Here is a 15,858-nt window from a genome sequence, read left to right on the forward strand (position 1 = left end):
CTCAAGCGAGCCAGGCGCCAGCACACCCACAAGCACACATACAAAATGCACAATTGAACATTCACATCAAATGATCTTTATTGACCAGGCTGCTATAAAAAAAACAAAATAGTTTCTATTTATTTGTTCGGTTGCAAATGTAGAAAAGCTCCAGACTAGTAATCGTAGTTTTGCGGGGCGTCGCGGCCACGCTGGGGTCACAATGCGGCCTGCAGACCCACATGCTCGATTTTGTTTCGGTTTGAATAGATCCATTCGATGCTCTTTCATCTGAGAGGCGTTTTGTTTTCAGATTAAAATGCATTTTTTTTCCCCCCAAACTGTGATTGGTTTCATATCCCATCAGATGACCGCTTGGTGTGTTTTGTGTTGATGTTGTGGGCTCGTTTTCATTACGGAAGAATCGTGTGGAGTTGCTGCATCGGTGTACACTCAATACAGATGGTAGATTTTGGCAGACAAAAAAAAAAATGCAGAGAAAAAGATGTTTATCTTTTCTTATCTTCTTTATTGCAGCAGTAAGACAAGTGACCACGATGGCTTGACCCTTTCTTTGGAGGCATTCTGAGGCCTGATTAAGAGCAAAAAAAAACCAAAAAAAACAAAGATACAATATCGTACACACAATGTGTTGCGCGCACGGAGCCGATGATGTTCACACGGTGCGGGAGGGGAAAAAAAGCAAAACTGATCCTGATCCCGCGATTAGTGTGTAGGAATCAAGTCAAGTGTGCGCCACGTGAAGGTGAGGCGGCGTCCCGGCGTCCGTCTGTTTCAAGCTACTGGGACGCCATCTGACGGAAAAACAACCTTTCTTTCAATGTGTGACAACGTTGAGGCCTGTCATTTTCATCACCTCACCCATGAGAAAAAACATCCAGAAAATCACATTGTCTGATTTTCAAAGGATTTATTAGCAAATGATGGTGGACAAGACGTATTTGGTCACCTCCAAACGAGCAAGATTTGTGACTCTCACAGACCTGGAACTTCTTCTTTAAGATGCTCCTCTGTCCTCCACTCGTTACCGGTATTATTGGCACCTGTTGGAACTCGTCATCAGTATAAAAGACACCTGTCCACCACCTCAAACAGTCACACTCCAAACTCCACTATGGCCAAGACCAACAGGCTGTCAAAGGGCACCAGAAACAAAATTGTAGACCTGCACCAGGCTGGTAAGACTGAATCTGCAATAGGTAAGCAGCTTGCTGTGAAGAAATCCACTGCGGGAGCAATTATTAGAAAATGGAAGACATACAAGACCGCTGATAATCTCCCTCGATTTGGGGCTCCACGCAAGATCTCACCCGGTGGGCTCAAAGCCATCACAAGAACGGTGAGCAGAAATCCCAGAACCACACGCACTGTACTGTGAAACTGCAAATGAAAATCTGATCTTGCTCCTTTACTTCGTTGATACTTGGGTCATTGGAGCAATCACAAAGCTAATACCGGTATGTCATTCACCTGGAACTAATCATAATTCCAGCAGGCGGCGAGTCTACTTTGAAGAGTTTTATGTTGTTGTCGTTATCACTCTGCGTTTGCCTGGCGAACGGAAGTTCGCACGCCGCTGTACGTCAAACGCAGAAGTGCTGCGTGTGCACAGTTTCAGTTTTTAGTTCCTTCAGTTTTGTCTGCAGCTTCATTAACTGTTGCTCTTCTCCCCAGCGCACTTGTGTCTCTTAACCTCACGCTTAACATAAAATCTTTTATCACACACAGTGCAATTGAATGGTTTCTCACCAGTGTGTGTTCTCGTGTGTGTTGTTAAATTTTTCTTTTCAGTAAATGTTTTACCACAAACTGAGCATGCAAAAGGTTTTTCTCCTGTGTGTATTCTTGTATGCATTGTTAAATCTCCCTTCTGAGTGAATCTTTTCCCACAAAATGAGCAGGCAAAAGGTTTTTCTCCAGTGTGTGTTCTCGTGTGTATTGTTAAATTGGTGTTTTTAGCGAATCTTTTCCCACAAACGAAGCAGGCAAAAGGTTTTTCTCCAGTGTGCGTTCTTGTGTGCATTGTTAAATTTGTCTTTAAAGAGAATCTTTTGCCACAAACTAAGCAGGCAAAAGGTTTTTCGCCTGTGTGTGTTCTTGTGTGTCTTATCAACAATGACTTTCTGTCAAAGGTTTTGTCACACTGAGAACATTTCACATGTTTTTTGTCAGTGTGACATGACATGCCACCTTTTGAGTGTTCGCCATCATCAGTGTCCCGGGAATGGGCTGTTGTGTCATCGCTATCTGATAGCGGCGGTAAGAGGCCGTCTGCTTGTGATCCTCCACAGCGCTCTGCTTCACTCTTCACATTGACAGTCAATGGAAACGCGCTGATGTCCTCCTCCTGCTCTTCCTCTTTAACGCGTGGACGCTCTGGCTCCAGCCGCTCCATCCCGGAGCGCCAATCCCGATACTCAAGACGAAGATGTGCGTCGCAGACGTCTGCAGAACACAAAAAAAGACAAACGCACGCGGTTCCGTCAAGTCAAGATTTACTCAAGTCAACTCTCGTGTTGTGTGTTGTCTATGCAGGCTTTTGGTAATGTTTACGCTATCCTGTATTGATCCCCCAGAGGATTACAGCACTTAAATCAAGAGCCAGACGATATACAAAGTCTACACAGTTTTTTTGTGATCTAAAAAAATGGAACCAAGATATAGCCTTTCAAAACTTTTTTTTTTTTCCCCCCACCATTCGTGTGATCTATAAACAACTCAACTGAAATAAAAAAAAACTACATTTTGAGAAAGGGGAAACAAAAATAAACAACTGAGATAACGTGGTTGCCCAAGTTTCTGTTGTTTATTTACATGTGGATAATTATAATTGAGTGACTTTACCAAGAAATTAAAGGACGAACATTAGTTGAAGGACAAAAAGGATAACGTTGGTTTGTTACACTGAGCAAAATAAAATGATCGAGGGCAAAGTGGACTGGAAAGAAAAGAAGCAGTATTTTAACAGTGCATATTTACACCTAAGAGAGCGTGTCTTCAACTTTAAAACCTGAGACAAAATGTGAAAAAAAAAAAAATGTTAATGAGGTTTTCTTTCATTTCAGTGCAAGCTGGCAAACTTGTGTTCTAAAAAAATTATGTTTTTGTAGAGAATGAATGGGGGGGGAAAAGATAAGAGGAAGGTGCTGTTAATGTAGTTCTAAAGACAAAAAATATATATATAAACACACACAATATTTAGTCTATTTCCACTTTTTCTACAAAAAAAATGTGGATTTGGCCATGAAGATGATTGCTTTTTGATAAAACTTTGAATCTTAGAGGAAACATGTTCTGTACTCGCAGCAACAAAAGCGTCAGGTCTGATCTCTCCTTCCTCCTGGCATCTGTCTCGCGAGTAAACAAAACCCAGAAAACTCCAGCGCCTCTGATGTTTTACGATTAACGCGGTGTACTGGTGGGACGGATTTAAGTTAAGAAGTTGTCACTGAGTCCAAGACAAATTTCACTCTGGGGAAATAAAGCTCGTCCTAACTGTTCAGAATTAGCCAATCGCATTCAAGCTCATGTTCAATTTAAATTGCCTCTGATTAAGCCCAAATAAAGTTCAGCTGTTCTCAGAGACTTTTGGACTGTCATTTTTTTGTTTGTTTTTGTGACAAACAGGTGTTTATTCAATTATTATTATTATTATTTTTGCCTTGTTTTGGAAGCCCAAATTTGAGTTTTGAGTTTGCTTCAGGTACAGCGCCGCTCGAGTAAAGTGAAAAAATTGTGCAGTTATGGGACTGGAATGCCCACATTTGAATAATGTGCAAACGAAAATGTGTTTGTTTGTTTGTTTTCCAGTGTACAGGGCGGGCCCGTGAAAACAACGTAAAGTCGTAAATCACTGGAGTGCATATTACGTATATTACGTCGAACAAAATGATTGGTGTAAATATGTCAGTGATTTTTCACCCAAAAATAGGGAACGTTAAGAAGTGAACAAACCTGCTCTGCGATGCTTCTTGAAAACTCTTTTCTTCCACAAACTTCCTCCTCGTACTCTTCTTCTTTGGCACTTTCTTTTTTTTTTGCACACGTTTTCACAAGATAATCACACCACTTGATCTCCGTCCAGCGACGTGTCGCTCGCTCTTTGTTAGCAGCTAGAAGGCTATGCTAAGCTAAGCTAACCCTCAAAAACTTCCACGAGCACCGAGACGAGTTTATCCGGACACGAATGTTGAACAAATTATGTTTTAGTCGAGTCAACTTGGGATGGGCTTACCGTATCGAGCCTTCTGTACGTTCACTAATAATTTAAGAATTATTAACTACACAAGGAAGCGGGTGTGCTGATGTTAAAGGGAACCCCCCCCCCCCCAAAAAAAAAACAACGTACTGTTGTACGACAACGCCACTTGGACAAACTACGTGTGTGTGTGTCGCCATTTAGGGAATGTTTGTCTTAAAATTACGTAGAAGTACAGGTATTCGTGTGTTTGTCATTTCTGTTGTGATGAATCACGACACGTAATCGAAACACTCGAGACACGGACCCCCCAAAAAAATTTGAGAATGATTACCACCGAAAACCACCGAATTCGAAGTCAATACTGGGACGCACATGAAGTTTGTCCAAGTGGAGCCGCCGTACTGCTTCCACAGCAGCGCAACGTTTTTTTTTTTTTTTTTACGTGACGACAAAAGCTTCACTAAATGATTCTTTTTGAATAAGTACTGGAAGTACTGCAGCCTCCATTTGACTAAAACAGTATCTTGTCCAGTTCAACTCGACTCGGTGCACGTCGAAGTCTTTCAAGATAGCTTAGCTTAGCTTAGCTTGCTAGCCGCTGACCAAGCGACGCCCACGCGAGCAACACGTCGCAAAGCAGCGATCAAGTGTGAGGGTAAAATGTTGTGATTATCGCGCGAAAGAAAATGTGTGCGAGAACGACACGTGACTACGCGGAGGAACTTTCGGGAAGGAAAACGGAGAAGGAGCCACTCGACGCTGTTTTGGGGCAACCTCGAGATGTGTCACGCGGAGCAGGTTTGGTCACTTTGGACTTTTGCTACTGATTCTTGCGAGGGGCGAGCAAGTTGACACGCACTTCTGAAATAACGTATTTGTATTGCATACATATCATATTGATCATCATATTTATTATACCTTTTATCGCTGTCATCTATCATATGAGCAACAGCTAGCACCCCAAAATGATGCTCCATCGCTAATTTAACATGCTGAAAAAATTGTTACATAGACACAAATTAATGGAGAATTACTTTTGAAATCAGACGCCAGTAAAAACTGTTTGTTCAACGACAGTATGAATCATTTTTATTTTAAAAGGGGGGGTTGGTGACAAAAAAATGCTCGCAGTATCTCAATTTTTTTTTAAAAGTGAAGCCGATTTGCAATTTTGTTTTTTTTAGCAAGAAACACAAAGTCGATGCGCACTCTCGCGGGCCACGTGTATTGACATGACGGGCCGTATCTGGTCCCCGGGCCACCACTTTGACACCAGTGATGCACAGGATCTGGGTACATTTCATTTTGCTTGCTTGACGTCAAATGCGCGTTTGTCTTCTTGTGTCCTGCAGACGTCAGCGAGGAAGACGTACGTCGTGAGCATCGGGAGCCAGAAGAGGATGAGCAAGAGCCACCCGACATTAAAGAGGAAGCGGCGCCGGCGCCTCCTCACGTCAAAGAAGAAGAGTGCGAGGACGATATCGGCGAGGTTCCGTTCACCGGTCGCATTGTGAAGAGCGAAGAAGGTAACGGAGACCGCTGTGGACGCAATCGGACGGTCAGATCGCGCCGACGTAACGGCAGAACATTTGCAAACTGAGCTACTGTTTCCCATTCAAATGAATGGAAACGCAAATGATTCGTTGATTTCACGGCCACCACGAAAACACGACAGTTGTACACAACATTGAAGTCACAACCTGAGACTTGATTTCACCAAACCAAACGTGTGTTTGTCTTCTCGTGTCCTGCAGACATCAGTGAAACATATCTTCATCCTGCGCGACAAGCGTTAGAGTCCCGTCCCATGAAAGAGGAGGAGGAGTATGATTTCACCAGGTTGCCATTAACTGGCGTCCATTTAAAGAGTGAAGAAGACCAGGACAAAGGTCGAAGTGGGGAGGAGCTTCCAAGCAGCAGCTCAAGTCAACGCATGACAACAGAAGGTGACGGAGACCAGTGGGGATCACAAGCAGACGGCCTCTTTGCTCCACTCTCAGATAGCGACGACGCAATGTCGCACGCTCGTGACTCTCATGACGACGATGACGACGACATGGATGACGACGACGACGGTGACGAACACTCTAAAGGTGATATGACACGTCACAGTGACAAGAAGCGCTGGGAATGTTCTCAGTGTGACAAAACCTTTGATGCCAAGTACACTTTGAAAGTACACTTGACAATGCACACGACAGAGAAACGTTTTGTCTGCTCAGTTTGTGATAAAAGATTCACCCAAAAAGCCACTTTGACCACACACAAAAAATCACACACTAGAGAGAAACGTTTCACTTGCTCAGTTTGCCTCTTGACTTTTCGGAAGCATTGCAATTTAAAAGCACACACAAGGACACACACAGGAGAAAAACCTTTTGCCTGCTCAGTTTGTGGTAAAAGATTCACTGAAAAAGGACACTTAAGAACACACTCAAGAACGCATACTGGCGAGAAACCTTTTGCCTGCTCAGTTTGCGGCCAAAGCTTTTCTGAAAGCGGAAGCTTAAGAAAACACGCAAGAACCCACAGTGGAGAAAAACCTTTTGCCTGCTCAGTTTGTGCTAAAACCTTCACCCAGAAGGGACATTTAAGAAGGCATACAAGAACACACACTGGAGAGAAACCATTCAGTTGCAGCGTGTGTGACAAAAGATTCTGTAATAAGTATCAGGTTACGATACACAAGTGTGCTGGTGAGAATCGTAGTAGTCAGTGAAGCTTTAAAGAGGCAGTGGAGAAACTGACTGCGGTAAGCTGTAAAAGTGTACAAATGATCCTGAATAAAATGAAAGTCTTCAAAATGTTCAGTGTCTTTATATCTTCTATTTCACAACTTTACGAGAACTTTGCATCCACTCAACATGGGCATGGCTATTCGGGTGCTGTGTGACATTGGTGGGGCTGTGTGTGAGTATCTGGGCGTGAGCTGTGGCCACCATAAGCTCCTGAACAAGTTTGCTGATTTAGTTTGTGTTTTGCGGATTTCCTGGTGTACATTAAATGGCTGAAAAGGGCGTCGGAGATCCATACGCAAGGGTATTACAGTAATTATACTGTAAAAACCTATTTTTTTAAAAAAAGCAATAGTGTTAAGAAATGTAATATGGCAGGGGCGCAAACGCTGAACAGCGATGTAATAGCAATGTATACTGATACATTAGCGATACAGGGGGTTAACACAGTCTCCCTGCTAAGGTCTCTTCAGGGTCTCTGTAGAGCAAAGTCCAACAGGAAGTCGAATCTGAGATTCAGGAGGAGGAGTATGGACCGGCTCGACACCCTCGACAGGGTCCTCCGGGAGTATGGGGTCACAGAGCCCTTCATATGGGCTGTTTGGTCCTTGTAGAAGTGGTGTCTAGAGTTTGGGCCGCATTGCCAGCAGTAGGGTTAGGATTTGTTCCCAGTGAGGGTTGAACTCCGCCAAGGCTGCCCTTCTTCACCAATTCTGTTACCTTCATGGACAGAATTTCTAGGCGCCGCTGAGGTGTTAAGGGGGTCCGGTTTGGTGGCCTCTGGCATAAAGATGGCACAGCAGGGGGCAAAAGTGTGCGCCAGTGGCAGGTTAGACTAGTGTTGGTAGTTTGGTAAACAGAGGCTGTGTGTGTGTGTGTGTGTGTGCGGCGGCTCCTCTCATTCACTTTCATCGCGGTCTCGCTTGGACACGTCTCTGTGCGGGAGAGGACCACGCGTAATCGCAGCGCTCCGTGCTCGCGTGGAGCCATGTCGCTGCTCTTGGCTGACGCGACAACAGACCACGTGAGCCGGGGGCCCTTATTATATACACAATGAGCTGGTGATAACTGCCATGATCATTCGTGTGCCCCGGCCAGTTGGATAACTTCCAAAAATATATAACAATGATGATGATAGTGTTCAATTTATTGATTTCTGCGGTGATTCAGAGGGTTTGATGCTCACTGTTCACGTATCGATCAAATTCACGAAAAATGCGTTAGACCGACCGCGCCAAGATTTAGACGTGGTTTCACCAGGCATAAGAGCGACTTTGTGCCACTGAATTATAACTGCCAGGCACCTCTTCAAGGGCACACCCTCGGTGCGCCGAAACGCAGACCGTGCGCGTGAAAACCAGGATACTAAAATATAATGTCTCCCAGCTGGCCTAGGAATGCCTCAGAATCCCCCTGGAACAACTGGACGAAGTGGCTGGGGAGAGGGAGAAGGATGGCTGGATGGAGGGTAATATTGGATACGTGGGTCTCATGCATCTAATGAGTGAATTTTTTCAACTTATACATTCTTAAAAATCCCATCCTGCAATCCGTCACCTTATCATGGTGGAGGGGTTTGTGTGTCCTAATGATCCTGGGAGCGAAGTTGTCTGGGGCTTCATGCCCCTGGGAGGGTCACACATGGCAAACAGGTCCTAGGTGAGGGACCAGACAAAGCACGGCTAAAAGACCCCTATGATTAAAACTATAAATGGATCTAGGTTTCCCTTGCCCGGACGCGGGTCACCGGGGCTGCCCTCTGGAGCCAGGCCTGGAGGTGGGCCTCAAAGGTGAGCGCCCAGTGGCCGGGCCTGCACCCATGGGTCTCGGCCGGCCACAGCCCGAAAAGGTAACGTGGGTCCCCCTTCCCATGGCCTTACTACCTGTGGGAGGGGCCATAGGGGTCGGGTGCAGTGCGAACTGGGCGGTGGACGAAGGCGGGGACCTTGGCAATCCGATCCCCGGCTACAGAAGCTGGCTCTAGGGTACGTGGAATGTCACCTCTCTGGCAGGGAAGGAGCCCGAGCTGGTGTGTGAGGTCGAGAAGTTCCGACTCGATATAGTCGGACTCGCTTCCACACACATCTTGGGCTCTGGTACCAGTCCTCTCGAGAGGGGTTGGACTCTCTTCTACTCTGGAGTTGCCCACGATGAGAGGCACCGAGCAGGTGTGTGTATACTTATTGCCCCCCGGCTCGGCCCCTGTACATTGGGGTTCACCCCGGTGGACGAGAGGGTAGCCTCCCTCCACCTTTGGGTGGGGGGACGGGTCCTGACTGTTGTTTGTGCCTATACACCAAACAGCAGTTCAGAGTACCCACCTTTTTTGGAGTCCTTGGAGGGGGTGCTGGAGAGCGCTCCCGCTGGGGACTCCAGTTCTGCTGGGGGACTTCAATGCTCACGCGGGCAATGACAGTGGGACCTGTAAAGGCGTGATTGGGAGGAATGCCCCCCGATCAGAACCCAAGCGGTGTTCTGTTATTGGACTTTTGTCCATCATGGATTGTCCATAACGAACACTATGTTCAAGCATAAGGGTGTCCACACGTGCACTTGGCACCACGACACCCTAGGTCGCAGTTCGATGATCGACTTTGTGGTCGTGTCATCGGACTTGCGGCCGCATGTCTTGGACACTTGGGTAAAGAGAGGGGCGGCGCTGTCAACTGATCACCACCTGGTGGTGAGTTGACTCCGATGGTGGGGGAAGATGCCGGTCCGACGTGGCAGGCCCAAACGTATTGAGGGTCTGCTGGGAACATCTGGCGGAATCCCCTGTCAGAAGGAGTTTCAACTCCCACCTCCGACAGAACTTTGCTCATGGTCCGGGGGAGGCGGGGGACATCGTGTCCGAGTGGACCATGTTCCGCGCCTCCATTGCCGAGGCGGCCGACCGGAGCTGTGGCCGTAAAGTGGTCGGTGCCTGTTGTGACGGCAATCCCCGAACCCGTTGGTGAGGGATGCCGTCGAGCTGAAGAAGGAGTCCTATCGGGCCTTTTTGGCCTGTGGGACTCCTGAGGCAGCTGTTGGGTACCGGCTGGCCAAGCGGAATGCAGCTTTGGTGGTCGCTGAAGCAAAAACTCGGGCATGGGAGGAGTTTGGTGAGGCCATGGAGAAAGACTTCCGGACGGCTTCGAGGAAATTCTGGTCCACCATCCGGCGTCTCAGGAGGGGGAAGCAGTGCACCACCAACACTGTGTATATTGGAGATGGAGCGCTGGTGACCTCGACTCGGGACGTTGTGAGCCGGTGGGGAGAATACGTCGAAGATCTTCTCAACTCCACCAACACGCCTTCCGATGAGGGAGCATAGTCTGGGTTCCCTGAGGCGGGCTCTCCTATCTCTGGGGTTGAGGTCACCGAGGTGGTTAAAAAGCTCCTCGGTGGCAAGGCCCCGGGGGTGGATGAGATTCGCCCGGAGTTCCTAAAGGCTCTGGATGTTGTGGGTCTGTCCTGGTTGACACGCCTCTGCAACATCGCGTGGACATCGAGGGCAGTGCCTCTGGATTGGCAGACTGGGGTGGTGGTCCCCCTTTTTAAGAAGGGGCACCGGAGGCTGTGTTCCAACTACAGGGGGATCACACTCCTCAGCCTTCCTGGTAAGGTCTATTCAGGGGTGCTGGAGAGGAGGGTCCGTCAGGAAGTCGAATCTCACATTCAGGAGGAGCAGTGTTGTTTTTGTCCTGGCCGTGGAACAGTGGACCAGCTCTATACCCTCGGCAGGGTCCTTGAGGGTGCGTGGGAGTTCGCCCAACCAGTCTCCATGTGTTTTGTGGACTTGGAGAAGGCGTTAGACCGTGTCCCTCGGGTGGTCCTGTGGGGGGGTGCTTCGGGAGTTTGGGGTACCGAACCCCCTGATACGGGCTGTTCGGTCCCTGTACGACCGGAGTCAGAGTTTGGTCCGGATTGCCGGCAGTAAGTCGGACTCGTTCCCGGTGAGGGTTGGGCTCCGACAAGGCTGCCCTTTGTCACCGATTCTGTTCCTAACTTTTCTGGACAGAATTTCAAGGCGCAGCCGAGGCGTGGAGGGGGTCCGGTTTGGTGGCCTCAGTATTGCTGCTTTTTGCAGATGATGTGGTTCTGTTGGCTTCATCAAGCCGTGACCTCCAACTCTCACTGGAGCGGTTCGCAGCAGTGTGAAGTGGCTGGGATGAGAATCAGCACCTCCAAATCTGAGACCATGGTCCTCAGTCGGAAAACGGTGGGGTGCCCTCTCCGGGTCAGGGATGAGATCCTGTTCCAAGTTCAAGTATCTTGGGGTCTTGTTCACGAGTGAGGGAAGAATGGAACGGGAGATCGACAGGCGGATCGGTGCAGCATCTGCAGTGATGCGGACTTTGTATCGGTCCGTTGTGGTAAAGAAGGAGCTAAGCCGAAAGGCGAAGCTCTCGATTTACCGGTCGATCGACGTTCCTACCCTCACCTATGGTCACGAGCTGTGGGTCGTGACCGAAAAAACGAGATCCCGGATACAAGCGGCCGAAATGAGTTTCCTCCGCAGGGTGTCCGGGCTCTTCCTTAGAGAACGGGTGAGAAGCTCGGTCATCCGGGAGGATCTCAGAGTAGAGCCGCTGCTCCTCCACATCGAGAGGACCCAGATGAGGTGGCTGGAGCAACTGATTCGGACGCCTCCCTGGTGAGGTATTCCTGGCACGTCCCAGAACACGCTGGAGAAACTACGTCGTTCGGCTGGCCTGGGAACGCCTCGGGAGCCCCCCGCAAGAGCTGGATGAAGTGGCTGGGGAGAGGGAAGTCTGGGCGTCCCTGCTAAAGCTACTGCCCCTGCGGCCCGACCTCGGATGAGCGGTAGAGAAATGGAAGGATGGACATTCTTAAAAATAACAGTTCTGGAGTGACACAATTTTCACGCACATTGTAATATATATTTTGTATCGCAACCACACACCAAACGATCGTAAAAAACAAAAACGTCTAAAAATCGCTTCAAATTGTTTCAAACGAAAATTGAGGCACAACCTTAGTTTGTCCAAGTGGAGTTGCCGTAGTACGTCCGCTGCAGCTCTACTTCCGTAGACGTAACGTTTCCAGTTCGGCTTCGCTAAATAATTCTTCCTGAATGAGTAGTAAACAGACCGAAAACTCGACTGAGGACGTCCATCACTACTCTACTGGACTAAAACTTCATTCGTGTCTGCATAAACTCGTCTCGGTGCACGTTGAAGCTTCTCGAGCGAGCTAAGCTTAGCTTATCTTAGCTTGCTCGCCGCTAACAAAGAGACGCACGATTGTTAGCGACACATGGCTGAGCAGAGATCAAGTGTGACTGAACAGTATTGCAGTCACCGTCTAAAAATGTGGGCAAAATGTGTGAAAGAAGAAGAGTACGAGGAGGACATTTGTCGAGCAGAAGAGACCGAACGTCACCTACTGGACGCCGTTTGCGAGCTGCAAGCTCGAGATTTGCTACAGAGAGCAGGTTTGTTCACAGTGTCCCTGCGGTTATTTCCCGTTTTTAATTCGAATCAATGACGTACCTTGACATCAATAACTTTGTGGTATTTTGCGAATTGAATTCGTTCCGTGACAAAGCTCGTAAAACTCTAATTCCTCGGAATGTCCCCGTATTCAAATGAAATGCACACAAAACCAAATGGTTACGTGCTTTCATTGAAGTAAAGCTGCATCGTAGGAGGAAGCATGTTCACGTCAGATGCGCCGCAGTTAATCGATTCACCGACAACGAATCGATTATCCAATGCATCCACAACTATTTTGATCCTCGTTTCATTGTTTCGAGCCATTGTTCAACTTCAAACTGTCCAAATGGCGCAATTTCAGCCTCTCAAGCGTCAATATTGGGCCTCCTGTAGTCCTTTCCTGTTTCTTTTCTAATTCATTGGTTGATTGTGGCACAACGAACCAATCCAGCGAAATATCAGAAAAGTGGGACGTCACATTGTCATTTAAAGGATGAATTACTATTCTATTTCTTTTGATCATTTTTTTTTTATTGCCTCGCTCACGCTATCGCCACTGAGTGTTTTACGCTCAGTCTAATGAAGAGCAAAAAAACAACCACACAGATACAGAACCCGCTGGCATTGCGTGACGCACGGCGCCAATGACGGTTACACAACGCGAGAAGAAGCTAAGCGCGGATCCTTCTGCCATCGATGACAAGCGCGACCTCACACAAGTTGGAGCAGTTTTCTTACGAGCCTTTCTGACTGCTTGCCCCGCGTTTAGCAAAAGCTTCGCCCGCTGACGTTGCACTTACTTCCGTGTTCATTCATAAACAACGCGGCCACCGCTGGGATCTGTGATTGGGTCGACGTGCGTAGGCGGAACATCCAACAATGGAACAATGTACATCATTCCGTCGGTAAATTGAAAATAGTTTGTAAAACGAGGTCTTTTTTCTGCAAACATGGGGCGTCACCCGATTTGTTCGTAAACGGGTCTTTTGGTACCTGAGGTTGCGCTGTATAAACAATGATACGCCAACTGAAAGTCACGACGTGAGACGTGACCGAGCAAAGCTTGACCAAACTATGCTTGTTGGTCCTGTTGTGTTTTGCAGACGTCACTCGAGAAGATCTTCTTCAGCAGGAGCCAGAGTCCCTCCAGATCAAAGAGGAGGAGGAGGAGGAGGAGCTTCCGCAGATCAAAAAGGAAGAGGACCTCCAGTCTCCTCTCTTTAAAGAGGAAGCGGAGGAGGATGAAATCAGCAAGTTCTCATTGACTGCTGTCAGTGTGCAGAGTGAAGCAAGTGATGGAGACCACTTTGGAGGATCCCAAGCAGACGGCCTCATAGCGCCACTCGCAGATAGTGACAGCGCAACGTCACACTCTTCTGACTATGAGGACGGAGAACACTGGAAAGGTGATATGACAGGTCACGCTGACAACAAAAGCATTCAGTGTTCTCATTGTGACAAAACGTTTGACAACAAGTCATTGCTGCAAGCACACGAAAGAACGCACACTGCACAAAAACCTTTCACCTGCTTAGCTTGTGGTAAAAGATTCTCATTAAAGGCCAATTTAACAATGCACACAAGGACACACACTGGAGAAAAACCTTTTGCCTGCTCAGTTTGCGGTAAAAGATTCTCGAGAAAGTCAACTTTATCAATGCACACAAAAACACACACCGGAGAAAAACCTTTTGTCTGTTCAGTTTGTGGTAAAAGATTCACACAGAAAGGAGATTTAACAATACATGCAAGAACGCACACAGGTGAGAAACCTTTCGCCTGCTCAATTTGTGGGAAACGATTCACTCAGAATGGAGATTTAAGGGTTCACACAAGAACGCACACTGGAGAAAAACCTTTAGCATGCTCAATTTGTGGGAAAAGATTCTCGATGAAAACCTATTTGAAAAGACACACAGTTACACACACTGGAGAAAAACTTTTTGGCTGCTCAGTTTGTGGCAAAAGATTCTCGAGACACGGCGATTTAAGAATGCACACAAGAAAACACACGGGGGAGAAGCCCTTTTCCTGCTCAGTTTGTGGAAAAAGATTCACTGGAAAGACAAACTTAACAGCGCACATGAGGACGCACACTGGTGAGAAACCATTCAGCTGCAATGTGTGTGACAAAAGATTCTCTCGAAAGGATCAGCTTAAGAAACACAAGTGTGCTGGTGAGAAGAGCAGCGCTCCATGAAGCTACGGAATAAACTGCAGAAACCGATATTAGTGGAGGTCGCGTACTGAGTTGGAGAAGACTGTTCGAGGTGAATTTGATGAAACAGCTTCGCTTCGATCAATAGATACAGCGTATATGAATGAGAATGTCAAAGAATGTACCGTATCCCGATATATCGGATGCTGTAATTGTCAAAAATGCGGTGGCACAGCAGCCGGCGTACTCGTGGGGACCGGAGCCGGACTTGGCCGCTCCCTGCCCATCTGCGGATTTTGACGATCACGCCAATGTATGTTGCGCCCGAGCGAGACCGTACGACTCGAACTGCATGTAACAAGATTAGGTCATTGATTTACAAGATGGATGTTATTGTAATCCATTACATTACTGGGAGAAAGTGTGCCATCAAATTACAGCTGCTTCTGGAAATTTCCATGATTCCAGTTTGAGTTGCACAGAAGCTCAAATTGTTTTCATATCACTTCCTCCTTGTCAAGCTGACGCTTGCGATTGGCGCGCTCTGGTCACGTGCCACTCATGTCTCAAACGTGAGCTCTTTTTCCAACTATGAACTCCAAGCGCCACCTTGTGGTGCAATCTATTAGTTTGTCTGAGATTTGGACAGGTTTGGACTCCTCGTTATACAACATTGACCTCTGAACAGTTTCACCTTCACAATTTGGGACTTTGTTTTCCTTCTTATGGAACTTTGACTTATCAGGGTTGTCATGTGAAGTGAAATTTGTCATTTGCTTGAATGGATTTCCACATGCTGTACACGTGTCATGCAACAAAAAAAATTTTAAATATGTATTTACACGTCATCATGTTTTGTTATCAGTTTTGTGTGTGTAGAACCTGGCTGCTGTTGATGCATTCTTTCAAAATGAAGTCATCAAATGTAATTAGTTACATTACTTTGAGAAAGTAACGAAAAGGGTTCCACTACTATTACATTTCCAACAGTGCTTAATTGAAAGCCAAAAGCAACTCCATTTCCAAAGTCATCTTCCCAACGTTGTTTACGAGGCACTCCAAATATGCGCTGCGTGCGTGCGGGTGGAGACGGACCGACCAATCACGATGGCCTTTGCATCTGCAAACTTGTTAAGAAGAACAGTGTGACCTCAATTGGACTTGAATATAATCCCACTCGAAGTTCCGCGCCGAAAGCGGTGAGAGTCATCATTGAGTTTCCCACACGTATCAATGATGTGACGCCATCTTTAGGAGCCGTCGCCATCCAGATGACGTCATCCGGGGCCGGCGGTCTCATTTCCCCCAAGCCTCCTTTTGCCACGC

The 15,858-nt window shown here is 47.2% G+C and overlaps 2 protein-coding genes and 1 long non-coding RNA gene across 3 annotated transcripts; 2 read left to right on the top strand and 1 right to left on the bottom strand.

Annotated features, from left to right (window-relative positions):
• Window positions 1-487: 487 nt before the first annotated feature.
• On the bottom strand, window positions 488-4,667 carry LOC133469215 (uncharacterized). The gene is made up of 2 exons (XR_009785642.1): window positions 3,955-4,667; window positions 488-2,445 (listed from the first exon to the last, which is right to left on the bottom strand). It is a non-coding gene; the product is annotated as an uncharacterized LOC133469215 (long non-coding RNA).
• A 10-nt stretch (window positions 4,668-4,677) lies between these two features.
• LOC133469009 (zinc finger and SCAN domain-containing protein 2-like) lies at window positions 4,678-6,999 on the top strand. Its single transcript, XM_061755531.1, has 3 exons — window positions 4,678-4,999; window positions 5,554-5,727; window positions 5,956-6,999. The coding sequence occupies exons 1-3, from the start codon at window positions 4,888-4,890 to the stop codon at window positions 6,918-6,920; spliced, it is 1,251 nt and encodes a 416-aa protein (XP_061611515.1). The 5' UTR covers window positions 4,678-4,887; the 3' UTR covers window positions 6,921-6,999.
• A 4,962-nt stretch (window positions 7,000-11,961) lies between these two features.
• Window positions 11,962-15,380, top strand: LOC133469003 (gastrula zinc finger protein XlCGF52.1-like). The gene is made up of 2 exons (XM_061755518.1): window positions 11,962-12,373; window positions 13,478-15,380. The coding sequence occupies exons 1-2, from the start codon at window positions 12,196-12,198 to the stop codon at window positions 14,572-14,574; spliced, it is 1,275 nt and encodes a 424-aa protein (XP_061611502.1). The 5' UTR covers window positions 11,962-12,195; the 3' UTR covers window positions 14,575-15,380.
• Window positions 15,381-15,858: the final 478 nt, after the last annotated feature.

The sequence above is a fragment of the Phyllopteryx taeniolatus genome, chromosome 2, assembly GCF_024500385.1.
Source record: "Phyllopteryx taeniolatus isolate TA_2022b chromosome 2, UOR_Ptae_1.2, whole genome shotgun sequence".
In the NCBI taxonomy this organism is placed as follows: domain Eukaryota; kingdom Metazoa; phylum Chordata; class Actinopteri; order Syngnathiformes; family Syngnathidae; genus Phyllopteryx; species Phyllopteryx taeniolatus.